The sequence below is a fragment of the Corticium candelabrum genome, chromosome 16 (genome assembly GCF_963422355.1).
Source record: "Corticium candelabrum chromosome 16, ooCorCand1.1, whole genome shotgun sequence".
Classification (NCBI taxonomy): domain Eukaryota; kingdom Metazoa; phylum Porifera; class Homoscleromorpha; order Homosclerophorida; family Plakinidae; genus Corticium; species Corticium candelabrum.
This window is the reverse complement of record NC_085100.1, coordinates 5829209-5857184: the sequence shown is the minus strand read 5'-3', so window position 1 is coordinate 5857184 and position 27976 is coordinate 5829209. Positions and strand designations below refer to the sequence as shown.

At 39.8% G+C, this 27976-nt stretch overlaps 2 protein-coding genes across 2 annotated transcripts; one reads left to right on the top strand and one right to left on the bottom strand.

Moving 5' to 3' along the window:
* Positions 1-927: 927 nt before the first annotated feature.
* Positions 928-17798, top strand: LOC134191870 (ubiquitin-like modifier-activating enzyme ATG7). Its single transcript, XM_062660501.1, has 12 exons — positions 928-1054; positions 4894-5009; positions 5074-5164; positions 8444-8588; positions 8642-8800; positions 8860-8917; positions 13504-13640; positions 13693-13869; positions 14389-14589; positions 16790-16870; positions 17306-17425; positions 17483-17798. The coding sequence occupies exons 1-12, from the start codon at positions 1035-1037 to the stop codon at positions 17510-17512; spliced, it is 1335 nt and encodes a 444-aa protein (XP_062516485.1). The 5' UTR covers positions 928-1034; the 3' UTR covers positions 17513-17798.
* A 744-nt stretch (positions 17799-18542) lies between these two features.
* On the bottom strand, positions 18543-26245 carry LOC134191792 (AP-3 complex subunit beta-2-like). Its single transcript, XM_062660415.1, has 20 exons — positions 26213-26245; positions 26004-26141; positions 25943-25948; positions 25510-25642; positions 25403-25455; positions 23805-23861; positions 23636-23746; positions 23407-23580; positions 22408-22483; positions 22238-22356; positions 22085-22181; positions 21976-22017; positions 21518-21732; positions 21392-21464; positions 21207-21331; positions 20955-21143; positions 20274-20316; positions 19771-19855; positions 19609-19706; positions 18543-19078 (listed from the first exon to the last, which is right to left on the bottom strand). The coding sequence occupies exons 1-20, from the start codon at positions 26243-26245 to the stop codon at positions 18771-18773; spliced, it is 2175 nt and encodes a 724-aa protein (XP_062516399.1). The 3' UTR covers positions 18543-18770.
* Between the last annotated feature and the right edge of the window lie 1731 nt (positions 26246-27976).

The window sequence follows — 27976 nt, the reverse complement described above, 5'->3', positions numbered from 1 at the left end:
TGAGCAGTTTATAATGAATGCCATTGTGGTCACTCTACCCACGAAAGCTAACCTCCATTGGTGGAAGTGGACACTCTGCCCACAAAAGTTAACCTCCATCGGTGGAAGAGATCGGAAGTCAATCATTGTCTTCTTTGCAGACAACCACAGTCTTTAGGTCATTTTAATGCATGCCCAGTACTGCTGAATTCAGGAATTTACAAGTCGAGACATGACAGGTTGTTGACAAGGATTTTTGATTTCATTAAACGGCATTTACCACCTGACTACCAGATAGTCGCTGACATTCCTAACCAAACTTATGTAAGTCTTTCCAATGGAAATCACAGCAACTAACCTTCGCCCTGATATCATAGTTTGGATGGCAAATATCAGGGAAGCTTGGCTGCTAAAACTGTAGGTTGTATTTAAACCATCTTGTGAAGACACTAGATTACAGAAAGAAATTGTTGCAATAAGTTATTGATAGGATGGCTAATGAATGGTATAGAACGAAGCTCATTCACTTTCTGATTGGGTCTAGAGGAATGATGTTTGAAGACATGAAAACGTCATTAGCAAGGCTTGGCAAACCTAAGCGTACAGACATTTTGAATCTGGTAATCCTGCTCATTAAAGCAGTGGTCGAAGCCTACTATCGCTGTTGGGTTGCTAGAAATAAGATAAAAAGAACCATAATAGAGAAACTCTATGTTTTTTGTGCATGCTAGTATATGTGATTGTGTTGTCCTTTACTGGACTGTTAGTGTGCCAAGAGATTTGAATCTTGTTGTGACAGTACCTGTTATAATAGGATTGCTATTCTTCTGTAGCTTTTTCATGTATGGCAATAAAAAGATTATCATGCATAGATTTATTGTATATCAAAATTTCTAGTATGCGTTAGATAGATAGATACTGAGTTGTAAGATTGCATTTTCTGTGGACAACTTTTGTAATTGACATGATGTTTTTGCTTGTTTTAGTTTTTTGTTGCCTTTGCTGATCCATGTACATTGGAAAAACATCCAGGATGGCCTCTGAGGAACCTTATCATGCTGTTGTCAAGGAGATGGTTAGCTGAGTATTGTAACTAGTTATGATGTTGTTAAATCTATTTTTACCATTGAGCATGTTTTCGTATAAAATGCAAAAGTTTGGTATATTGCCTTGGTTATTTTATAAAGCCTTTATTGTATAGAGTTGTTCTGCTTCAGTATTCTCGCCAGTACCGACCGTACAGGCATTTTGCCAGTTGGGTTAGTGAGACAGCTAGTGGAGACATGAAAAGCAGCCATTATTACTGATTGGGAATGAACATGGTAGGCCTACCAACAAATGTCTTAGTAGAGCAGAAATTTAAATATTTTATAAAGGTAGTCTTGATGGGGTTTCGTCTTTCCTGATTGAGAATATTGTAGATTATCTTACTCTGCTAGAGGTAGCTGTCAACAGCTGCAGTTACACTGACTCAGTGGGACTACGGTTGGACTTCCGCAATTCCACACCTTTGCAGTCTGCCAACCACCACGGCCGCTATAGCAGCATATAAATTACCCTCGTTTGAAAATATAACTAGATAACGAGGACGTCTAGCAACTTGAAACTTTGTTTGAATGCAAATGAAAACAAATTAGTAAGCTGGACACATGCTTGTTTCGATTTCATCCCCCTCCCCAACACCATTTCCGACCACATTAGCCAAAAGAAGCATTACTGAATAGTGATGTTGACCTCGGACAAAAAGACAAAAAGAAGCTTGTGTCCAGTTCTTCAGTTTGGTTTGTGCAACTACCAGACAAGATTTGGGCTTTGTAAGACTAGAGATCAAAGAGTTTTAGATCGAACATGAAGGCGTCTTGCTGCAACCATGGAAACTTGGCAAAGAAGTATCTTGTGTACACAACTTGTGGCAGTCGAGAACAGTCTCTAGAGCTACAGTAACTGTTTCTTTTTTTATGCTCTCTAAGACAGTATCTAAGCTACAGTAACTGGGTTTGTTTTTGGGTATGCTCTCTCTGACGTCATTGTGGCAGTTGCGAAACCCGATTTTGTGTGTTGTGCTGTATATTCCTTTGAATTCTGTTGCTGAGGAGTAGAACCGGTCAGCAGTGTGTACATCAACTCTGCAACCTGTAAGAAGAGACATTATCTGGGAAATGACGAGATTAGATTATGCATTTATTTTGCACTTGTTCTCACCGGTTGAAACACTTCAACAAGAGCGAACGACGAAGCTTTGGTGTTCTTTCCAACCTTCAGTGCGAGTTGGTCCTTCCCGCTCCTTCTGCAGACATTTCTGAACTGCTAAATCTATAAGGCAGAGCCCAGAGGCCCGTTTATGGAAGCGATGAAATCTACACCGTTTTGTCAGATGGTGCATTGTTAGCTCAAAGGGAAACGTTACAATGGTAATGCCGAGGAGTCTTCAAAACAGACCAAGAAGGGAATCTGTCTTATTACTGTATTACCTCGCATTTGGCTGCATGCCGGTAAAAGCGAGTTTTACCAAAAAGTACTCTGACTCAGTCTGGTAACTAAACCGGCATGCCGGTGTTGACCGGGGGAGTCTCGGGGTAAGCGAGGCAGTAGATGTTGATAGCGCATACCCACTCTTCAGTTCATCATGGCGGAACTGCATGGTGCTTTCGCTACTACTGCAAGAGCATAGTGGTCTTACTGGCACCGAGGATGAACTAGAAATTGAGGAAGAAGGAGAAGAGGACGTTGAAGATGACTGACATTTATTGCTCTACTTTTGCTGTGTTGTTAGAGTTGCTTTATGTTATGGTATATAATGGTACTGGTAGTTCTACTTCAACTTAGCACAATGATAGTGGCAGCAGTTGCATACTAGATAGTGTTTCTCTAGCAGCTCTTGCGTATCATGAATGCATTCTGGGTTGCACATTTTACCTCGCATTTTGCTGCATGTCGTTAAACCCCGGGGTATACCGGCACCCTGGTAAACCACGGCATAAACCGACATGCAGCAAAATGCGGGGTAATACGGTACATTCTCATTGCTGATTGGTTCATGTGACCAGCAGAGTAGGCAGGGTGTTAGGTTGCTATGGATACACTAGTGGTTACAGTTTGTGCATAATCTAAACAATTCAAAATAATTTAAATTGATAATTCTGCAATAATCACAACCGGGGCACATGAAAGAACGTCATTACCTCTACATCACGATGTCTTTGGCATTCCCGTAAGTGAATGGACAATGAGATGCGAGACAGAGGGAGATGGCCATTTCAAAGCATTGACGATGTTTGCGCAACTTCAAACACACAAGCTATAACTTTGGCGTCAGATTTGCGAAGAGCCCTTTTCAGGTACAAGCGTTTCTGACTGACCTTTCTAGGCGTGTAAATTTGCCATTCTGTGACTTCGTGAAATTTGTGATATCGCTAGATGGATCAGGGGTCAAGACACGACCTTCAAGACCTCTGTCACACAGTTGTCTGGGCATCAAGTTTATACAATTTGTTTCTGGTTTAGTGCAACTCGTGCAAATTAGGGCTTATCTGTCACAGAAAGGAAGCTGTATTTTTCCTGGCAGCACGCACTATGCTTTCTGTGTTGTCGTCCACTCATTGTGTAATATACGGGTTTCTTGGGGTTGAATGGATATACTCATAACTAGGATTAGATGTCCACGGTAGATAGAGTACAGGTTGATCGTTAGAGAACATAGTAGATCATGACATGGTGACAGGAGTGGGGTTAGCATTGATGGCCTTGTTACCACCTGTACCAATGACTCGTTACCACCTGTACCAATGACTCAAGAAGTAAACTTGGTCACCGACTGGAAATGTTGGCACCAAAAGTTTGAAATCTACCTGATGGCATCTAGGCAGGTTGAGGCAGATGATGATATCAAAATTTCGCTACTTTTGCGCTTAATAGGATCGGAAGGTTTGGAACTATAGAACACCTTTACATTTACTGAGGAAAAAGCATACCGGTACAGTTCCATTTTGCTAAAGCTACATCTTATTATATACCAAAGGTAAACATTGCTTATGAGCATCACAATTCTTTTCGAGAAGCAGACAACCAGGCGAATCTATACACAGGTATGTAAAAGATTAACACATTCTCGCTAAAAAGTGTGTTTTACACGTTGTGCGAATCTCTAATCAAAGATTGGTTAGTTTGCCTAATTGGTATGTATCCTGGATACTTTTGCTTCACTTGAGTCGTAGTCCTGGTCTGTTACATAGGTTGAATCTTCATCGTCAGTTAGTGATTTTAGTTGGGTGTTCATTTCATCTCAAACATACACATTGATAGACGTGCATGCTTATAACTGGGTTTGAATACTATCCCAGTGGGGCACTAATTGAGAATGGGGCATTATTATTTCATTATAGGGTCACCATGGGGCATTACTTGAGCATGGGGCACTATTTGTGGAAATACAGTAGCTGGTACTATACTTATAGGTTGTCTAGTAGATGGTATGTGTGATATCCATAGCTCATTTGAGAGTAGAAGACCTCTGAGTTACAAGTCTAAGTTGTCTTGATTCACAAGTGCCTGTCTTAGCATAGGAGTATAAATGACTAATTGGGGATGGACAAGACCACTGGATTGGTGACATAACTTCCTTGCAGCAGACGGGTAGTTTTAGGTCTTAGTGTCCAATTGCAGAGCTGTGCCATAGTCAGTGCCCTTGGATGCTTTCAGCCAAACTTTATGTGGTTAGTCACCACCAGCCCAGTTACTCTATGTAGTGCACATGGCTCCATGTGGCATTAGATAAAGGATCTATCTTTGAATTAGTTAGAATTAAGAGCTTAAACATTTGTCCACTTGCTCGACAGTATCCATTTGAAATGTATTTTTCTAATATTTTATTATTATTAAATGTTTGTGAAATTGGAGTTTCTGGATTGTTCATAGGTGTGGTAAATATGAGACTGTCAATGTTCTTTGTTATCGCAATCGAGTGTTTCAAGGTATTCATAACTGCTCACACAGTATTATTATTAAAGTGAAACTTCCAACCAAACCTGAAAGTAAGAACTGGCATTTTTATGGATAATAGAACTGCTTAGAAACACCTTTAATTAATGTTTGTAGCATTTCCAAAGGTTGTTGGTTGGGAGAGAAACAGTAAGCAGAAGTTGGGACCTCAAATGGTTAATATGAGCTCATCTATGGATCCAAGCAGGTTTGCAGACTAATTACTACATATCTTATGTCATGATTTTTAATGAACTTATCAGTTTTTGTAAGTTGTGCGTATACTTTATTCATATTGCCTATTTTAATAACATGTGCTGCAGTGTACTTTTGAAATTCCTAGACAGACTTTGCTTTGAAATTGATTTTGTGAAGTTTTGAAGCCTTATAAGGCATTTTGATGTAAGACAATGCATTTGCAAAAAACAACTACCACAGATAGAGTGATTTCAGCTATGAGTCACAGGAAACGGAACTTTGCAAAAGTCACATGACTTAGTGAGTTATATACTCAAAATATAACACTTGAATTACTTTCAGTCTAGGGTCTATGCTTAGGCCAACAACATCTGTGAAACGACATGATCCTATGCACATGTGACAGCTAACGCACGTAGTGTAGCAATGAACCTACTGCGAAGTTTCCTACCTGTTCCAGTCTTTTTAGCGCTAAATGTCAAAGTGGAAGTTGATGCAGTATCCTCGAGGTTCCAGACTTACGTGCAAGAGAAGTCATGATGAATGCCTCCAGCGTTTTTCTCTCATCGCTACGAAGCTACACCTACTTTACAGTGAAGGTGAATGTTCAAGTGTTGTCTCCAATCAAGCAATTTGATGTAGATAGTTGCATTGCGCTAATCGAGATTTTTTCAATGCAAAATGATCTAGTTCGACCTCCAGTGACGTCATGCCTCTCGTACCTTCTTCATCTGGGAGTATTTGAAATGCGATTTCTTCTTTACGAAGTTGCTTTGGCTAGCTAGCAACTAGGGTACCGTTGAACTTCTTGAAAGCAAGGCTATGTTTCAAGAACAAGTTTTTGCGTGCGAGTTCCTCTTTAATGTGACTCAATGTGGAGCAGATTTCTTTGCTATCTGTGTAGAAAATTTAGGATATTGGACTCCGGCCAGTCTTAAGACTCTGAAACTATAGCTTTGAAAACAACTGCGTTCACTGGGACTAATTTGAATCAAGCTCTCTGAAATCTTTCTGAACAATTATCGGTTAAACTTTGGGAGTACCATGCAAAGTTAATTTACAAGGCAGTCTGGTGGAATCGAGAGGGCTAATCAACATTGAACATCAGTATCATTGTTGTTTGATCCGTTTATGGTATTATCTCTGTAATTCGAGTGATATGGTTGTCAAATCTATTATAGAACAAGGGTCTAAATGATGTCCGTCCAAGTCAATGGTTTGGCTGTGTCAAAAGTTCACAAGTGAGCTTTTCTTGACAGATCAGACGATTATTGTCTATGAAGAAGATGGAATGAAAAATCTTGAGAGAACATTTTTCACAACGAATTTAATTGCCTTGTCATTAAACCGCTCTATGCAAAAAATCAAATATACTTGAATTACGTGGACTGTGATAGCTCCATGGTATGAGTTTGCACAGAGAGAGTCCAAGACAACAACAAAATGGTCCCAATACAAACAGAATGAAAAGTACAATTTCACCAACCAGATATCGTTGCATTAAGCAAACTAGACAAAAGACCATGGTTAACTGAGGTATCTGCCCCTCATGACTCAAATTTTCAAACAAAGGAGAAGGAGAAATTGACCAAATACCAGGACCTTGTATGGAAGTACAGGACTAGATGATCTATCTACTGTGGTCCAGATTGTACTAATTGTCATCGGAAAAACGGGCATAGTGACAAAAGATTTTCTACGTTGCTATGAACGCATGTCTAGATTGAAAGACATTTGATAAGAACTGCTGCTACTTTAAGTACAGCGTACATTTTGCATAGGTGTGCCATCTAAGATGCACCCAATGCGAAGTGAACAGAAGGATACCGTCGCTGTCCCAACGTGATCTCGACAGGATAGCGAAATCCAAGCAGATTTCGGCGGTATTACGTTGCCATGTCCGGTACTTATAATTACGGACCCATGCACCTCAGCTCAGTCACGGCGTGTCACTGTGCACCTCAGACCTTTCATGGCGTGTTATGTGTTATCCTGCACGGTTGGATCACATCGTGGTACAGACAATGCGCTTCCTTTGATCACATGTAAAAGAAACACAATTATTTGTGAAAAAACTGTGGGACCATTTTTGAACGATTGAATGACATTAACATTGTTTCCATAGTGTTAGAGATCTACCACGTCTATATGCTTGCATATGCATCGCTCTAAGGATGAATTTTAAAATTCATACAGAATGTGCACTAGTGTACCTGTACCAGAAGCTTATAACATAGTTGCTTATGTTTTTAGTCATTTCTTTACAGAAAGCATATCGTTTGTTGCTAAGACAACTAAGTTCAGGAATGCTTATTCAATTATTAAGTTTCTTAGCTGCCCAGGGCAGTTGCTAGGAATAATTGACGCTTCCATTCCACTGCTTGCCTCTAGACCAACCAAACAGCAGTAATAATATTGTTGTGCATGTTCAACTGCGCGGCGGTCTTAAGTTCTTGCCCAAGCTGTCTGCATCGAAACTTTGTCTAACTTCTCTTCAATGACTAAAAGATTTCGTAAAACTTTTGAGAAATTTGACGGACTACAGACATACGCAGCTAAGAGAATTGGGACTAGAAGAAGAAAATCAGCAGCAAACAGTGTTCTGGAGGATCACCATGTGTATTGGTTTTTAAGCTTTGAACGAGCAGTGGACGGTAGTTATTCTGTGTTGTATTTAGCTTTCTTTGCATTGGACCGCATTATAAGAATAATTAATATATGTATAAAACTGCAATACAATTGCTCGTGTGTCCCTGTCTTTATCCATTAAAATTCTGGGTGAATACCAGAGGGATTTGCTCATTATTCCGCTGTATACTGTATGAGTCTTGGACCAGTACCAATGTAATTAGGAGTAGTTTCAGCTGGTTTCACAGCAGGAATCTGACAGTATTCGCTGAAACACCGGTTGAAATCACCTGTGTTTTCACAACGTAATTCACTTGGAATTACCAGCCGGTACCATGGCATGCACTTTGCGTCGGGCATGACCATCTAGTAGGTTATATTTTTTGAACCCAATTGGTTTCATTGACCTGCTGGTATAGTATGTTGCCTGTGTATGAAAGTTGATGATTGATGATGATGATGATGGCGGTGATGGTAATGGTGATGGTGATGGTGATGGTGATGATGATGATGATGATGATGATGTAGTGTTTAGCCTGACAAATTCAAAAAACATACTACTGTAATCGCGTTTGGTCAAAGATCATATACATTTTGGTTTATTGCACACTAATATAGCAAGTCTTACATTTTGGGGATTGTACATTTAATCTTCTATTAGTCTTGCAGAGTCAGCTGTTGACTTGAACTTGAAACTGATGCGCTGGAGATTGATTCCAGGTCTTGATCTGGAAATTGTTGCCAAGACACGATGTCTTCTCTTAGGTGCTGGGACACTAGGCTGCAATGTAGCAAGATGTTTGCTGGTAAGTGAGATTTGTTGTATCATTTGTTGTCATGTTTGCAGTTTGTATTATAGAGTTGGGGAGTTCGTAATATCTCGTTTGTGGATAATGGTCAAGTTTCATACTCAAATCCAGTTCGTCAAAGTCTATTTCAGTTCGATGACTGTCTCAATGGAGGAAAACCAAAAGCACTTGCGGCTGCTGATGGATTGAAGAAAATCTTTCCAGAAGTAGTAAGTTAAATCAATTTAAGTAAACATTTTATTGGTTTAATGTTAATGCATTGTTATAGAATGCAAATGGTTATATACTGTCCGTTCCAATGCCAGGACATATTGTGAATTCTGCTGGTGAGTGTATGCATGATACAAACCTTCTAAATTGCTGCAAGAAATTAACTTATGTATTAATATCATTGGACCGTTAATCTGCTTTCCAGTATGTGTGCTCTGAAGGCATATGTAGTAATGTCATGTTTCAAGAGTTAATACTGAATGCCAACTTTACGTTTAGTTAAATTGCTAGAGATGTATGAAGATGGTATATTGCTGTTGCTATGTGAATAATGTAATCTATTAGTGTTGTGTAGTACTAAAAAATCCGATATGCAAATAGTGTACATTATTGCCATCTGCATGAATTAAAGTATACTTCCATCAACAAACAAAGTATTAGAAATGTTAATGACAATTAGTAGTTCAGACAACAAACTAGAAGCACAAGCATGTCTAACTTAATTTAAAGTAATGACAAATTTTATCACACATTCGAATGCTTTTAGTTCTGCTTCATTAACTGTACATCTGATACAATCTGCTCAGATAGTCTAAGTACCCTCTTATCTCTGGTATCTGAAGTCTTGAGATCCTTAATGCAGGTGCAGTGTGAGAATATTGATTATATTTGCGTGTATATATGTGCATATGTACATGTAATTATGGCTAAAGTGTCATGTTTCTGACTTATAGACCTTTGTCATTTGAGGACACGTTTCCGCCTTTAATTAAGGGAGGCAAGGGTGTATTACATTTTCTGAGATTCCCATATGTTTCTGATGAGAAAACAAAATAAAGATAGTACAGTAGAACCTCGGTAATCCTGACCTTACTAATTTGAATCGTTGCTAATCTGAATCGTTGCTAATCTGAATTACCTTTGGCGCCCTGCCTTGCATACCCAAATCTTATTGGGCAGCTTGATCTGGGTTACGGTTATCTAGTTTTCAGCAAATGCATGTATCTAACTATTTTAAATCCTGACTGTCACATTATTTAGAAGTACATATAGTCGTTGCAGCAGTGTCCTATACCACAAACATGACATATGTGTAGAGATACGTAAATACGCTAGTGGTCTGGGTGTCCAAGGCAAAGCCTGGACCTCCAAGGCTATGCGTTTTGGCATTTTTGATAATCCGAACAATTCACTAATTTGAATGGGGCGTGGCATGGGGCTGTACAGATTAGCGAGGTTTTACTGTACTGTAAATTTATGTATTTGTTACTCTACATCCGAACTTTAGAACAATTGGAATTGTTGTAGCACTGGTGTGAGGCAAATGTCTAATATTGCTACGTCTATTAAACACTTGGTCGTTCATTGAGCAAGTCTGGAGGCCCAGTGATAAAACAAAGTATGGTAGTTTGCTGCTATAGAGTGTAAACTCAAAGGGTGTTGCCAAGTTTGGGCCTATATATATATATATATATATATATATATATATATATATATATATACACACACACACATAGTTGGGATTTGCCTACATAAGTTGGGAGGGATGTTGGGAGGGATGTTGGGGTATTAGGGTATTGTTAAATATAATATGTAAGATATAACAATGTAAATAGGTTGGTGGTTTATCGGCTGAACTATAACGCGTATAGTTATCAGAAAAGACAGGTGGACTAATGTGTGCAACAGAGTTACAGAGAGAGAGAGTAGCATTAGCCTCGCTACTAATATGTGTGATGTACTGTAGATGGTACTCATGAAGTGTATGGTGTAAAGTAGATAGATGGTAATTGTCATGAGCAGCTCTCCGAATCAGATGAGACTCACGGTGTGTTCCATGGTGTAGTGGATAGCATACCTAGTGGCTGATGCGTGAGACACGAGACGCTGATATACCTTCAACTTCTTAATACGTTTGTGTATCATAACAACTGTCACACGCATGGCATTTATCATCTATCTACTTTACACCATATGCTTCATGGTCATAGAGATACAAAAATACTATTCCTGCAAAACGTCTAGAACTGCTTCAAACTGTGAAGGAGAGTGTTAGAGGAAAGGACTAGAGGCACAGGAAGCAAATAGAGTACTAATACAAATAACACAGCAAAAGTGATGAACCTACGTCAGCCCGCTGCAGTTGCCATCATACAGCCGGGATATGGACGTCAACAGTTTACGGACATTGAGAAGTATAGCATGCAAGGCATCATTTCAAAAAGGGCAAACTTTTAGTCGAACAATTACTAGTTTACGTGAAAAACTTTCAGTAGCTTTGTGGTTGTTTAATTCTAGACTGATTCTAGAGAGACTGGTGTTGTCCTGTAAGGACGAGCTTTAAAAGAATAAATATTGAATTTAAAAATTTGAAAAAAATTTGAATATATATATGATGTGATACGGCGTTGTACGGCAAGAGATGTTTACCGTAAACATCTCTCACAAACCAACACATAGAAATGGAAGATGTTTTGAGTTGGAACTTTCCTGTATGTGAGTAAATAGTTTTGAGTGTAATATATATATACATCTCTGGAAAAAATTATAAGACCAGATGCATTTTGACTACGTAAGTGGTTTGACAAATCAGATTGAGCAATAATGATTATCTATAATATTTAACCATTACATTTTTGATAATGAAATGCAGACAAAACAATAAAAATAGCGTTTTAGCAAAAGAAGTTACAGAGACATTACCTGGTCTGAAATTGTTTTACTAAGTATAACTACATGCTATGCAAAACCCACAATTTAAGTTTCATTTCTGTACTATATATGGAGTAACGTTAAATGCTATTTTTAACTAATACTACCATGCCGAAGAAGAAGCAATTGAGTTGTAAAACGAAGACAGCTATCCTGGTACTGCTGAAGGAAGGCTACAGCGAGCGACAAGTTGCTTCCAGACTCAAGATTTCCAAAACTGCTGTTCACCAGACAAAGGAGAAAAAGAAAACAACTGGAGCAACTGAAGTGCAACCAGGCCGTGGCAGAAAACGTCTCTCTAGTGCCAGGGAAGACCGCTACCTCATCCGAAAGTCTCTCTCTAATAGACGACTGACTTCAAGTGACCTCCAAAAAGAGTGGAAATCTGGGTGCAATGTCAACTGTTCAGCCAGAACTGTTCGCAACAGACTCCTTCAAGTAGGACTGAAGTCCCACAGAGCAAGAAAGAAGCCGTTCATTAATGAAAGACAAAGAAAGCAAAGACTCAAGTTTGCAAAAGACCACAAGGATTGGACTGTTGATGACTGGAGCAAAGTAATCTTTTCTGACGAATCCAATTTCCAGCTTTGTCCCACTCCAGGGCGTTTGATGGTTCGTAGAAGGTCAGGAGAAGCGTATAGACCAGAATGCCTTGCCCCAACTGTGAAACACGGCGGAGGATCGGTGATGATATGGGGTTGTTTTAGTAAGTCAGGAACTGGCAAAGTCCGACTCTGCGAAGGACGCATGAACCAAGCCAAGTACAGGGTTGTTCTCGAAGAAGACCTACTTCCATCAGCTCAGATGTTATACCCCAACTCTGATGACTGGATATTTCAACAAGACAATGCGCCATGCCACACAGCAAAGTCTGTAAAGTCATGGATGGAAGAAAAGAACATCAGGATCCTGACTTGGCCAGCTCAATCTCCAGATATTAACCCAATAGAAAACCTGTGGAATACCATGAAACGCAAAATGGAGAATCACAAACCTTCAAACAAAGCAGAGTTGTTTGATTTTCTACGCCTGGAGTGGGAAACGATCACTCAAGATGAATGTGAGAGGCTGGTGGAAAGCATCCCAAGTCGAATTCGGGCTGTGATTAAAAACAGGGGCTTTGCCACAAAATATTGAGTGTTTTTCGTACTTTTGTAGTTGCATATTGCTGTTAATGTTGGTTATTGTTATTTACTGCTTATTGTATGTTTATTTATTTAGTAAATCTTCTTCTAACAAATTGTCATGTAATTTGGTAGATTTTTGGTTGATACATTTTCAGATTAATATAAGCATATAAACAGGCATGTCTTACAGCATCTTAGTATATGAACCAAACTGTTATAAATGACAGTGATAGCCCTGGTATCAACAAAATGTGGTACATTTGTAACCCTAAACCCAAAATTTGAAGGGTGGTCTTATAATTTTTTCCAGAGATGTATATATATATATATATATATATATATATATATATATATATATATATATATATATATATATTTCTGCAAGCATGCGACTAGAAATCAATCTAGTGTTATAAAGCCATAATTTTATAGATAGCCGTTGCAACAAGTTCTTGAAAGTCTTCCAGAAAGGAACAGCTAGCACAGCACATACTTTAGAATTTCAATGTGTCTAAACTATCTGGCGACCAAAGTCCAAGCGTTTCCACTACCGAGGGGTAATGGACCCTGCCGGCAGAAGTCGTTCTTGCATTGTATATAGATAGTTATCATGAACATTTTAGTACAGTGGTTTTAGCTGATGTGAGAACCCTGTCTTGTAACTTCTGAAAAGACAAAGTACACATATTCTACTACGTAACTGGTTGTGGATCTTTCGGAGCTCAGTTGCTATTGAATATGAATGTATTCTACCGACTCATTTTTAGTCTTGGAGGGTCTCATTGCTTTTGGTCTGAAAATCGTTATGTAGAGCATGTGTCCACGTTGGTGGTATAGAGTTTGAGTTGGTGTTTGTGTGGCAGGTGGTGAAGTAGACAAGGTGCGAAGTGATGTTGAAAAGTTGGAACAACTATTTGATGATAATGATGTGATTTTCCTGTTAATGGATACTCGAGAAGCACGATGGCTTCCAACTGTAATGGCAGCTGCTAAAGGAAAGGTGGTCAGCTGTCAATTTTTATTGGTGTTTTGTTGAGTAACTGAGTTTGTAGATGGTTATCAACTGTGCTCTTGGGTTTGACACCTATTTGATAATGCGTCATGGAGTGAAACAAGGGACCGAAGCCCACCCTCCACACGTAGATGTTGAGACGTTAAAAGCAGGAAGAAAAGTTCCTGGGAGTGGCCTTGGATGCTATTTCTGCAATGATGTTGTAGCTCCTGGTGATGTAAGTACTGTAGTATGTTGTACCTTTATTGCAATGCTCTACTGTATTCTGTGATTATGGTATCTCTATGATTGCTGCGAAGAAATCAAGGAGTGGACAAATAGAATTGTGGATATTTAGGAATATTGTTGGAGTCCCAGGCAGTCTCTGTGCCACAACGTTGACACATGCACGGTATTTATAGGGACATGGCACGTGTACTGCTGTGTGTAAGGGTTGCTTTGGTATGAGCATCGGTTCCCATTTCAGAACCCTTCTTACACCTGCAGAGACTGGCATCAGAGATGAAGCCACCAGGGATGCAAACCGTGCTTTATTCCGTGTGATTATGTACCTAGTGGATGGACGCTTTGCTGTGGCCCCAATTAATAAAGTGTGTACCAGTACCTGTCCTCCTGATTGGAATGCAGAAATTTAATATATAGTAATTAAAACTTTGGTCAAAATTCTCAAATTGGAGTAATTAAGACTGCAGAAATAACCAGTCATATAGTATCTCATGTTTTCTTCCCTGTTTAGTCAACCAAAGATCGAACTTTGGATCAACAGTGCACTGTTTCTCGACCTGGCATGTCCATGTTAGCTAGTGCACTGGCAGTTGAGCTGCTGGTATCTCTGCTACAGCATCCATCCAAGGGACTTGCTTCAGCTGATACAACATCAAAAGATTCACACTTGGAGGCAGACTTCGAGTCAACACTTGGTCTAGTGCCACATCAAGTGAGAAATTAATCATTTTTTCATTGATGAAATATAATTATTGAAGTGTAGATCAGTTAATGACTTGTAGCTTTGTATGACGTGAAAACTGTATGCTCAACAAGGATGCTGTTAGGGGCTGATCAGTTGGTATGGTAGTATTTAGGCTCAAGTAAAAAATTTCTTACACGATGATTATAATGACTTTCTGTTGAAGTGTTGCTTGCAATAGTGTTGGGTGAGTACGAATTGGGAGGAGGGAGGAGGAGGGAGGCGAACCAATGCTGTGTCACTCTTCACTGTGTCGTTCTAGTTCTGGTTGAAAAGAGAACCCTTGTCTCATCACCTGCAACTATTTTACGTAGAAACGCTTTGCCTTCTGTATTGATCAGATGCAGATGTTCCACCGCCATCTAGCTCTTGTCTTCAGTCAGGATATGCGGGACCCACTTTGCTGCAATCTTCCTCTTTTTGAGATAGTCTTTAAGACTGCGGTATGCAGTGGTGTGAGAGATGTCGAGCATTGTGTCCTATCTGTTTGCAAGTGAGATGACGATCTTTGTTTATCAGGTCTCTTACATGCAACAGTGTTTCTTCATCAGTCACACTGATGGGGTGTTCTGTTCTTGTGGAGTCAGTGACATCTGTGTGGCCCTCATTAAATGCTATTACCTAGGTCCTAACTGTCTCATAAGATGGAACATATTGTAAGGCTTCAGTCATAATTTGGTTGATTTCTGATGGTGACTTATTGAGATGATAAACTTGATCATGGATTGGATTTCCCATGCGTGAATGAGCTTCTCGTGGCCACAGCATCCAGTGTCTAGTTTCAAAAGTGATTTGCAAACTATTAGCAGAACAGAATCCCGCATAATTTAGCTTATTAGTAGGGATATGTGTAGCATTCATGTTTAGACACACTTAAAGTTTTGACTAATCGCCGTTTTACAACACAATACACAACATGAGAACTCTTGCAATCACCCTCATACAAATGTGCTTACACTGGGTAAACATTTTTCTCACACTACTTTCAAAGCTAAGCAGGTGCATGCCATTTCTGTACTGATATAGTGACACAATATAAGCCTATCTCGAATTCTGATTAACCGTTCTTGTTGTGTGCTCGTGTGTACTTTATTTCTTCTATAGATGTGGATAGTACTAGTGAATTGGTTTCTAATAAAATGCCTATTTTGTGAAGTGATGTGTTTACATGGTCAGCATGTGGAGTTTCTGGTTTCTTTTTGTGTAGTCACAGCTAGCATTTGACACCATATCAGATTATATTTGAATTCAGTGTGTGTAGCAAAGGTGGTGTAGAAATGTCACATTTTAATTGCAGTGGTAAGAGTGAAGAAAAGCATTGTGTACGTTTTGGTTGGCAGGTGTTCTGGTATGCAGTCTGGTGCAGTTTATATAATCTTGGTTAAGTTAATGGGTGAGTGGTGAGTTCCCCTGTTGGTTACTAGGGCATTTGGGTGTGTTATTCATTTTCTTTTCTCTGGAAAAGATTTTAGAAATTGATAAATGTGAACGCTTTTCACTGTTTTCAAAAAGGTTAAACAAGCATTTATGTCATGTGATGTCATTATCTGCCAACCATGCATGCTCACTTGTGGCTTAACCTTCCCATATCCAGGCAAAGCTGTCAGGAATAGATGTATGTGAATATTCTTTCCTTTTCTTGCATGATGGTTTTAGATAGTTTACTTGTTACATTGTGTGATAGTACTTTGTAATTACTGCTATGGAAGCAAACTGACTTACTATATGTCCATTAAAAATGTAGTGTGGCACGTTGTTGCTTTACTTGCTATTGAAAATAATCAAATAATTGTCAAATAAGTTATTTGGTCAACTTGCTGATCACTGAAGAAGAGATTTGAACCGACATGTTATTTTAACTAGCCATGCTGTACAATTACAACGGTTAAGTGACAAAATGGTGTGCTCACTGTTTGTGGAAGACCATACCGTATTGATAGCAAAGAATGTTGTGAATTGTTAATTAAAATGACCTGCTTGATACAGTCTACTTGCATTTTAATGATTTTAATATACATAATTAGTACTGCACATTAATGTTAGAGGCTCTACTCAGGCCACATTTCCTTCATCGTTCTCATCAATTTCTATTTTATCGTTTCATGAATGACTCGTGCATATGTGTTGTAGTGACTGTAATAAGAACTTGCTAATACACCATTTTGTTTAGATTCGCGGCTTTTTGTCTCGATTCTACTCTGTGATGCCTGCCAGCTTGGCATTTGACAAGTGTGCAGCTTGCTCAGATGTGGTTAGCTTTTTATACTATTCAGTATGCATAGATACTACAGTTCAGTGGACAAGTTCTGGGTTTTGTGAATGGCAGTGTTGTGTCAATTTTTGGATAGTGACAGAAGCTTCTCTTTTGTCACTACTTTTGGTTATTATGGAGATAACTTGTTTCTGTTGATGGGATTTCTTTGGGTTGACTCCATTATCTTCGGTAGAACAATGGATGCATTGCTAGTAATCATGAAATTTACTGGTTTTTGTTGTTTGATTAAGCTGAATGAATGCCAGAATGTTCTGCTGTGCTATGTTGTATTTGTTATTAATCGTCTTTTAACTGTTATAACACCAGCCTTGCAAATATCAGCTCTAATTTCAAGTTGCCTTTTGTGTCGTCCTATTTAAACTTTGCTGATAGTTGAGTTGTAGCACAGTAACGTGAGTGCAATTTTTCCAGGTTGTATCAAGGTATCTCACAGAGGGTTTCCACTTCCTTTTGCAAGTCTTCAATTCACCAACATTTTTGGAAGAAGTTACTGGTCTCAGTCAACTACATGCTGAAGCTGTTGAGGATGAAGTGAGTCACCTTGTGCTTGCAAAATGGCAGTTTGATCTGATTGTAATTTTTTTGCAGATATGGGCTATAAGTGATGATGAAATATGATACTGGGAATTTACAGCTAATCAGACTGTCAATATTGATCTGCTGGATGTATGCTGCTGTGGGTTCTTAGGCTAGGAAGGACCATAGATGTAGTGAGTGTTGTGGTAATGCAATATCTGTAAAAGCTGCAGTATAACCAGGATTTCTATGGCGTGCTATCAGTGCCAAAACTATTAATTACTGCAGCACTAATACTCAGCACGAAAAAATAATGAGACAAAACTAATGCATTGTGTATAATGCTTTCGCATAAAGCTTTGTGTCTAGGAGGTGTTCACACCTAAAAATCTGTGTCTGTGTCTCTCTTGTGTGTCTCGTGTGTGTGTGTGTGTGTGTGTGTGTGTGTGTGTGTGTGTGTGTGTGTGTGTGTGTGCGCGTGTGCACGCGCATGTGTGCTGCGATAGCTCAGTTGGTTAGAGAGTCTTCTACGGAGTGTGTACATCCGGGAACTTGCAGGGTTGCAGGTTCAAGTCACAGTGATGGCGAGGTATGGCATAATTTCCTTGGGCAACAAACTCATACACAATTGCCTCTCTCGCCTCAGGAGCATAAATGAGTACCTGGTCATTGACTGGGGTGGCATAGGCCCCGACTGCGACAAAGTTGATCAGCCACTGGGGTCCTGGTGAGACTTCGGGTGCCCACACCACAGTTGGCATTGCAGTCGGTGCTCCTGCGAGTACCTGGCCAGGCTCCAGGAGATTGCTTAGCATGGCCCATAGCTCTTGCGTAGTGCACAGGACCCAGCCATCTGGCTGGGGGCATAACCATAACAAACGGCAGCTCCTTATCTGTTTGCCATTATGTGTGTGTGTGTGTGTGTGTGTGTGTGTGTGTGTGTGTGTGTGTGTGTGTGTGTGTGTGTGTGTGTGTGTGTGTGTGTACATGTGCGTGCACATGTGATTCTAGCTACATGAGATCAAAGCTATATAGATATCGCCCTCTTCAATTTTTTAACCTATGACAGGAATAGAGGCAAATCCTGATTTTACGAATGGAGACCTGCATGCATGTATGGTCTGAGTCGACTAAAGCTATTAAAGCTTCTTCGTGTCAAGCTTAGGCAGCCATGCATAATCCAGTTCTAGTGAACAAAAAACTAGAAGTTAGATATCAAAATCACAAGTAGCCTTTTAGTTCTTGCACTTTCAAAAAATCTTGTGACATGAGCTCAAGAGTTCAAGAATAGTCTATTAGTGGACATTTACTGTAGAACATGGAAAACGTGCCCCAGTATCTAAAGAACTAGTGCGCTACGCTACGGTTTCATTAGAACAGTCTTGATTTCTTTTGCTAGCATTGACCCGATAACCATCTTCTCGCAGTTGACAACAATTCGACCCGTGTGGGCCTCATTTGTCACTTCCACGGTCACCAAAACCGCCACTTGGTCAGAGTACGTCTGACCAGCAAATCTAAAGACAGTTTGCCCTTCAGAGACAGATGGATACTGAACAGGTGCCACATCAGCAGCTTCAATCACACGAGATGAAAGAACGGCAGGATCAAGCACAGTTTCTGGAAATGTCACCTTGACAACACTTTCATTCATTCCAGTTAATTTGCCTGGAGAAAGAGCACAAGATAATTAAGAGGCGTGTTCGATTTGCAGTTCTAGAACTGAAACTGACGGTGTGTGGCAACGGTTAGAACTGACAGAAACAGAACCAGAACTAAATCAAACAAAAATCTGCTTTGTGAATGGGAGCTGCTGACCAAAACAATGTCAATGCCTACTACGGCTTCATTGGGGACCGATCCATCCACTACCAGAACAACTTCAGCTAACAGCGCAGCGCCTCTTTTTGACCTTGTGATGGACGCCAATCTGCCTCAAACGGAGCAATAGAGCGCACAAAACTAGCAGTATTGCTGCCCACACATAGTTCGCCATCACTCTTCCTACTATTGCAGAAAATAGGCAGGTCAGTTCCATTCAGGTCTAGCAGTTCCAGCTCCTTGGACGGACCTGTCAAAATCAGTTCGAACAGTTTCAGAACTAAATGGAACTGCAAATCAAACGAGCCCAAGGAGTACAGTGTATTACAATACTACCATATACACATAAGACCAGAGCATATGTCCAGCATACATACCTTGCATAGAAAGAAATGATGACTGAGCCAAAACAATGCCTCGAACCTGCTCACCAACACGAGAGTCAATCTGCACTGAAACCTTGCTTGTCTTCGTGCTATGAATATACATTTACACAAACACAATCATTTTGCATCTCATAATGCATCTCTTTGTCTAACCAAATGTCAAATTTTGCAGGGTTAGTTGTATCATTGAAATTCACTCCCAAACTGACTGACACAGATTCACCAACAGCAAGTAATGCTACACAAGAAGACAAAGAGACATGAAAAGAAATACTGTGTCACTGTGCATGCCAACTTCAGCATAGTTATACAGTACAGTAGTAAGTACCACAGCACCAAAACGTGACTACACCCGATGCATTGCGCATCATGTACATGTCCAACCAGTGTCACAAGCTCCAATCCCCCTTTCACACAAACACAGCAAGGTTGTCATGTTTATTGTCCTTCTGTAGTTGTTCTCCAACGTTCAGTGTCCATATAGTCTTCTACATATTATGGTGTCCCCAACTGCAATTGCCTTTGCTCATGTAACAACTTTACCTGGTTTGCCCATGGTCGATTGTTGCAGTCCGAGCCATGTATATACATCCATACATACATACATGCTGTAGTTACAGACATACAGTACCACACTGTACTCAACACACCCTTACCAATAGAAGGAAATTCATGAATTTCCATTTTTGTACTCAGTCTCTACAAACAACAAGAGAAATTACAACAAAAGAAAAAAGCTAAAAACTCTTGTTGAATGGCATATCTCTTCCATTCAAAAATTCAAGAAAACAACATCTGCGGGGCTGCCACTCCTACATATTGTTTACGTAAAAATGGCACTCCTCAACCCATACCCATACAAAATCTCTAAGATGATCCTACGTAAATTCGCTGGTAGAAATTCTTATGAAGCCAGATATAACAAGTCTACTAGACTCTGTGACTCAGAAATTCTGCTGTGTTGATTTATAGGTGGATGCTCATAATATTATAGCATCTTGTGTGTGGTATACAGTATCAAGTGTGAAATCATTAGTAAATCGGCGTTAGTACTTTTGTAATTTAGTAACAAAGTTGCACGCGTTATTGTGATTGGCCAAACCTTGATGTAACAAAGACATTTGTATTTAGATATGATGTTATAGCACCATCAACATGTAGTATTCATTTTGTCAATTGCAGTCCTGTGGATTCCGCACGTGGTCCACAGAAGACAGACGTGGTTATTATAATAAGCGTCTCTGTAATATTGCCAACCTACTTATTTTTCCACAAACGAGTGGCAGCCCTGCATCTGGCATCAACAGACTAAAAATACAAAACTAAATTCCAATTACCTTCTCACCAATAGTGATATCTTCAATGTCATTAATACCCTTGTTTGTAAATGTTACTTCTAAATCTACCATTGTTTCTGAGAAGAGATGTCCCTTCCTTGTGAATCGATACGTTGCCGACAGCCCTTTGCCTGCAATTCGATGCAGCAGCTCAATTGAAAGTTGAGGAGAGTAGCTTGATGTCACAAGCTAAAATTAGCATGCATACAACAACAATGGTAGCAATATAAATGTTGGTCACAAGAGAGGTACCTTCACAGTCTGTGATTCTGTAAGAGACAGTGAGTTTAGTTCTGATGATAGTGTGGGTTGTAACATAGACCCAGAAACAGCAGATGTTGTTGCTGCTGCTGCTGCTGCTGAGCTGCCTCCCATAACTATTAAACAAACTGTAATAAAATACAGAGAGCCACTTCATAATTGCTGCACAAACTGACAGTCATCTAAATCAAGTAGCTGTAATTCTTTCTCTGGGTTTCCTTTTGAGGTTGACTTTTCTTCTCTACTTCTCTAAGTGAAAATTTCTGAGGATGTCATTAACACTTTCATCCTAGAATTCTAACCTTAGAATCTTTAGTTGGGAGTGGCTTGCTTGGTTTTGCTTTCTTTTTTGCTTTGTCATCTTCACTTGTCACTGACTCTTCACCATTCTCACTGCTTTCTTCTGATGACTCTGTCTCTTCATCACTGTCACTAATCTCTTCCGAATCTTCTGACTCTTGTCTAGAAGTAGCTTCACTGTCTGTCTCATCTCCACTGCTTTCTTCAGAGCCAGATCCTAACAATGATAGTAACAACATGGCCAGACAAGTATACACTGCAAACAAACAGACAAGCAAGTATACGCTGCAAACAAAGAAAGGACACAAGGCAGATCTGAACTCGTAAGCAAATAGGCCAGTGCAAATAAACAGACAGACAACCAAAAAACATATCTCAACAGAAAAAAAAGAGACAAAAACACAACAAAATGCCCCCCCCCCTCTCTCTCTCTCTCTCTCTCTCTTTCTCTCTCTCTTACCTGATCCAGATTCTGATTCATCTGACTCACTCTCTGAGACTTCTAGTATTCATAACAATACGTAAATCATATATAAACACGTGAATCTAGCCAAATCAGTAGCAACTACCTGATGACTCTGAGTCATAAAAAGCATCTAAACCAGTCTTAGCACGCTTCTTCTTCTTCAATCTTATTTTCTCAGAAGATTGCCATGGCATTTCGACCTATCAGTAAAATAAACATAAAATTTGCAATGCGTTATTGCAAAAGAGCTACAAACCTCAACATTTCGCACAGAAGGGTCCGGTGGTTCTTCAGGAAAATTAGGCAAAGGTTTGTAGCCATTAGCTTGACTATTTAGCATATGGGAGAGAGAACCCATTTGCCACTGTTCACGGTCTAGAAACACAATCACATGACCAAACCATATGCACAAAATGAGCAGTGAACCTTTGAAAGCTGACTGAAGAATTGGAGCAGGTTTCGTTACTAGAAACATCTTCTTGCTATATTTGCTGAGAGGTGTCTACCAAAACACACAACTACATTACTTTCTACTAGAGTATCAGACAGAGTAAACTACCATACTGTTTCTATTATTACCCACCAACAGAGTTGGCCAGCATCAAAGGTGTAGTGTGGAATGAAGCCATTCTAGAAAACTGACACCTAAAGGTGTTAATTGACGGAGAGAGCTTGAGGAATTAACTTAAACAGCATGCTGCAACACTAACTACTAAACTGGAGCTTTAAACAACTGCCACTGCGTAAATCATAATAACCTTATCTTCTATAGCAGTATCTGAGACATTGAAAAACCTACAAGTGGTCGACACGCAAGTGCAAGTTGAAACATTTCTACAAGCCCAAATCCAGCAGACAGTCATTTGTGGAAAACATCAGTTTAGCACTAATTAAAGGACTAAGAGGTGTAAAAATCTTAAAAGCTTTGGTCAAAGTTGAGGCTGAGGGCTTACTCAATCCCTGGGGTAATAATCAAGTGAGTATGGTACATCTGTTCACCCTAGCTCATTTTACATCCTTTCATTCTAGCTCATCTATACTTGGCACAATATTGCCTCAAAAGCTTTGCATAATTTGAGTTAACGATTTTCATTGTGTAAATTGTGTAAATGAATAACAGCTTAAGCTAACAACTGGAAAACATGACTATGGCTGTTAGAAAACTGTTAAACGTTGTTAACTTAGATGATATGCACCGTCTGTTCTCACTTATTGCACTATATAATTGGCTTAGTTGTTCATTTGCTGCAAAATCATTGGCATGCAATAGACAACACAAAATTTTGAGACAAAGCACTGCACAGTTTCCTGTTCAGACACTATTGATTCTCTTCCCACCAAGAGGAAGCACACAATTAATATATAACACCAACATATGTTATTGATAAAGACATCAAAAATTGGAACAACCTGAGTGCTACTGACCTTCTCTGATGGAACAAGCAATGTTCTAAGGAATCTTGCTTTATCACGGATGTCATAATTCAAGTCATACTTGGCCATATTCAACACATATTGACAGAGGAGCTTTGTTTGTTTAGGGTTACTGAGACTCAGTTTTGCTGCCAGATTTAGAACCTGCAGCTTCACAATATCTTCCTAAAAATACGTAATACTGAAATCAGTTACTGAGCATGACAACAATCTTGCTCACCTCATTAGGAAATGTCTTGGCAATCTTTCTTAGAACATCTGGAGCAATCTTTGGCATTCTGTCTGAATATTCTCCAATTAACCAGAGAATACTTGCTTTAGCCATTGGGACCTACAGCAATAGCAGTCTATACCAAGTTGCCCTATAGCAAGAAATTCACAACAATTACCTGCACCCTGTCAGCCAATTTTGCCATTTGAATAATTGATTCCTTTTGTTCTGAAGGCTACAGAACAGACAAACTATCACAACACCCAATATCAAGTGTATTCTAGGATATTACAGAAACACATCAATGACTAATCATTCTGCGTACCCAGAAATCATACATGCATGCATGCATGAGTGCGTGTGGTGTGTGTGTGTGTGTGTGTGTGTGTGTGGTGTGTGTGTGTGTGTGTGTGTGTGTGTGTGTGTGTGTGTGTGTGTGTGTGTGTGTGTGTGTGTGTGTGTGTGTGTGTGTGTGATATCTGATTCTTATGAAAGTCTATCCTCCTTGCTGAAATCTCTGGATTCATCTTGCCATCACATGGGGCTTACCATCAACTACAAGAAGACCAATCTTCTAGCTGTCCTACCTGGAGCTGATGCTCATTCTCCATCTCCCATTTCTCTGCATCCTGATTGTGATCCCATTGAGGTGGTACCATCCTTTCAGTACCTTGGAAGTTATCTTTCTAACAATTGCACCTTGGATGTTGAGATATCAACACGGATCACCAAAGCATCTCAGTCATATGGGTCACTTAACAGCATCCTTTGGCACCAGAAGAAGATCAAGTCTACCACCAAGCTGAACATCTTTGTCTCTGTAGTTTTTTCCACCCTCTTATATCGTCTGGAAACAGCAGTACTTCTGGAGTCGCAGATACACCGCTTACAGAGTTTTGTGATGAGATGCCTCCGCTCCATCCTTGGAGTGTCCCTATGGGACGGGAAGAGAGACACCTCCATCAGAAAGATAGCCCACCTACAAAGAATCTCCACCATGCTGACACAGAGCCGTCTTCGGCTTATTGGGTCACATCTTGCGCATGGATGAGTGTCGTCTACCAAGGAAGCTTTTGGTGTGTGCATCACCCCAAGGTAGACGTTCAGACGCAGGCCAGAGAATGAGATGGAACGATTTAGTACTGAGGGATTTAAGGAATTGCAATCTTGATGGGGTTTGGAGGATACTAGCAGAAGATAGGAATGAGTGGAGGAATCAGATCTGGGCTGCCACACACGAAGTAAATTTCTAGAAGGAAGAACAAGAGAAATACCGCAAGGATGAGCAGAAACGTCACTGCGAAGCAAGGCAAATGACATCAGAGTTTGCTTTACACTGCAGCTCTGATGGTTGTGAATTTACTGCTGTAAATTATGCCGGCCTTGTAAACAACCAGAGATAGCAACATGGTCAGTCCATGACTAGCCAATGTCAGTACTGTCACTAAACATTCCGCCAACAAGGCCTCCACAATCACGAGCGTTTCTGCTGTCAGAGAACATCCACTCCTCCAATATAGCCTATGGTGACCTTGGCCTGCATCGTTTCTCATTGGAATGAACGCAGCGTGAAGTGTGTGTGTGTGTGTGTGTGTGTGTGTGTGTGTGTGTGTGTGTGTGTGTGTGTGTGTGTGTGTGTGTGTGTGTGTGTGTGTGTGTGTTACATGCTTACATATTAATACATGATCACACTATATAGTATATTGCTTTAGAATAGAATATTTTGTAAACAATTTTCATCCTTGTAGTATACCTTATTCTGTTAAATCAACTCACCCTCATTTGAAGCAGTGTCTTAATAACAACAACACTTTCAGCCACTATAACCTCTAAGTACAAAAGAGATCAAGAAATAAATTCTGAGGTTCAACAAGTCTGCTAACCATCACGATGTGATACAAGACTCATTAATCCTGCCAAACAAGCATCAGACACTTCATCAATGTTAGATGCACATCGGCCGATGGCCTGAATTGTTGCTGCCACAAACTGCTTGTCGTCACTTGTCACATAAGTCTACAAACATCAAGACAGTAAACCAAACTACCACAATTATTCAAAAGCTGATAGGTTGAATCAAAAGTGCCATCCTATGATGCACTGAATTCAAGCCAAGACAAGTTTCCTACCTTTTGAAATAACAAGACTGAAGAAGTCTAAGAAATATTGTTTTCACAAAATTTGGTGTCACTTCAGGCTCACTGGTGTGATTATTTATATAGTATTTCACCTTAAAATGTAAGCAATGCTATGACTGCAAGTATAGCAGGTTAGTAGATGCTTCATTACAAATATCACTAGAAGTCATTTGTACACCTGTAACTATAACATTACAGAATGACAGTCACACCACCAAGGCTTTAGTTTAAAGGAACACTCTGGAGAACTGTGCAGCTTTAGTGTGCAGCTGAAATAGTGAGGTTCGTTGATCGAGGAAGTTCACAAAAAGTGTTCCTGCATAGGGATGAGTGTCCACTGCCTTTAATGCCAAAGAATCTCGCAAATTGCCAATTGCCTGACGGAAATAAATCGCACAAAAATAAGGTCAGTCTGTAGACAATCTGAAAGTAGTACAACGGTTTCTACCGTTCTTGGAGCGACGGAAACAACAGAGACCATTTCTGGGAACATGATTGCGGCAGTGACACTCACGTGACCCGATGGCATGCAAAAAATGCTTCACTTGGCGGACGAAATTCTTGAAATGGCCCCCCGTCAATTTTTAAGTTTTAAAATGTTCTTAACGTACAGCTATCAGGTTTGCTCTGAGATAGCAGCCAGATACCCAACTTGGTTAGTATGGATTTCCCATTAGCGAGCAAAGATGGAGCCAGTAGCCTAGCGCATATCTCTGGAATGCTCTTTTAATATTTTGTTGAGACTCATTCGAAGGAGGTAGAAAACGTGATAAACCAATCTGAAACAAAATATAGCACCTGGTTGTAACAAACGGCAATCAGAGTACCTGATATATGGAAGCTATACTTTATAAAGTACTCTCCCTCAGCGTAACCATTACTCTTTTTCTCAGACATGCATTTGTACCTGATCAATTCTTATCATCATTCATCGTACCAAGTTTTAAAAAATAAAGTGAAGATACAACAGATCAAGGATATATATCGTGCAATTGCTATCTCTTCAGCAACTTCTAAGGTTCTAGAATTACTTCTACTTGAATGGTTGAAGGATGTGTGGGCACCTGGTAAACAACAAGTTGGCTTTACGCAGAGACAAAGATGTGCAGACTGTTCATATGTCCTCAAGAAACTGTAAACCATGACTTAGGTAAATCGGTACTCATTGCAATACATGTGGGTGAAGTGGTATCCTCAATTGTCTGAAGCCTTTGAGGTGATTAACGATGTCAGACAGGCAGTGTCATGCCACCATGTCTATTTAATATATCTTGATGATCTATTGGTGACATAGAGCTAAAAAATAGGTCATCAAGTCGTCCTTTGACGAGCTACATATTCTAACTGACAACTAGCATTGTAGTCTAGGTCGTCAAATGACGACTCTAGCGGACCAAGTCTAGTTTGTAATGGATTTCTCAGTATGCATGCAGATAGCTGTACTGTACTAAAACATGTGCCGCTTTGACGCTCGCATTGGGACATTTGCCATACAATAACATGTACGCGTAGTAAAATTATACACAAGCAGCATACATTGACAAACTGCTCATATCCCGACTAACAAAATGGGAGTGCGAGAGCCATCTCAGGATTCCAACAGAGTAAACGCAAGCAGGCTGTGACCAGGAAGCACATGAGGAAGTGGAGACAATGGCATATCCTGTAGGTCAAAATAGGTAAATACGATTTAGTAGCACGAAACAGACAACTTCCACAATGTGATATATGGAAGTCTGGTTGAAACTTCGCCTTGTTTTGACAAAGAGGTGGTATTATGGTACTGTATGCTAATTCAATTAGCTATCACTATTGTCTTCCCTGAAGATGTCTTACTTAGTAGCTCTCGTCGTATCCATTGGCTCAGCGGTAATGTGTTTAATACTTTTGGTTACATGCCATTGTGAAGTACAGAATACTGCGCTGTACACTTGCACTACACTGAATTTTAGAAGGCCGTACAAAATGATGGTATACCACTAAATACGATGATTGATATCAACATGATGTCTTAAACTAAAATTTTTGACGACCTAAAATTCTTGGAAACTCGTCAAATGACAACAACTAGTTGGACCGATTTTTCGAGCCCTGTGACATTAGAGCAATCTGGATACGGAGCAGCTATAGGGAACAATATGTTAGTTGTGTAGCATACACTGACGACGTGACCTTAATATCGCCAACACAACATGGTATGCATAAGATGCTT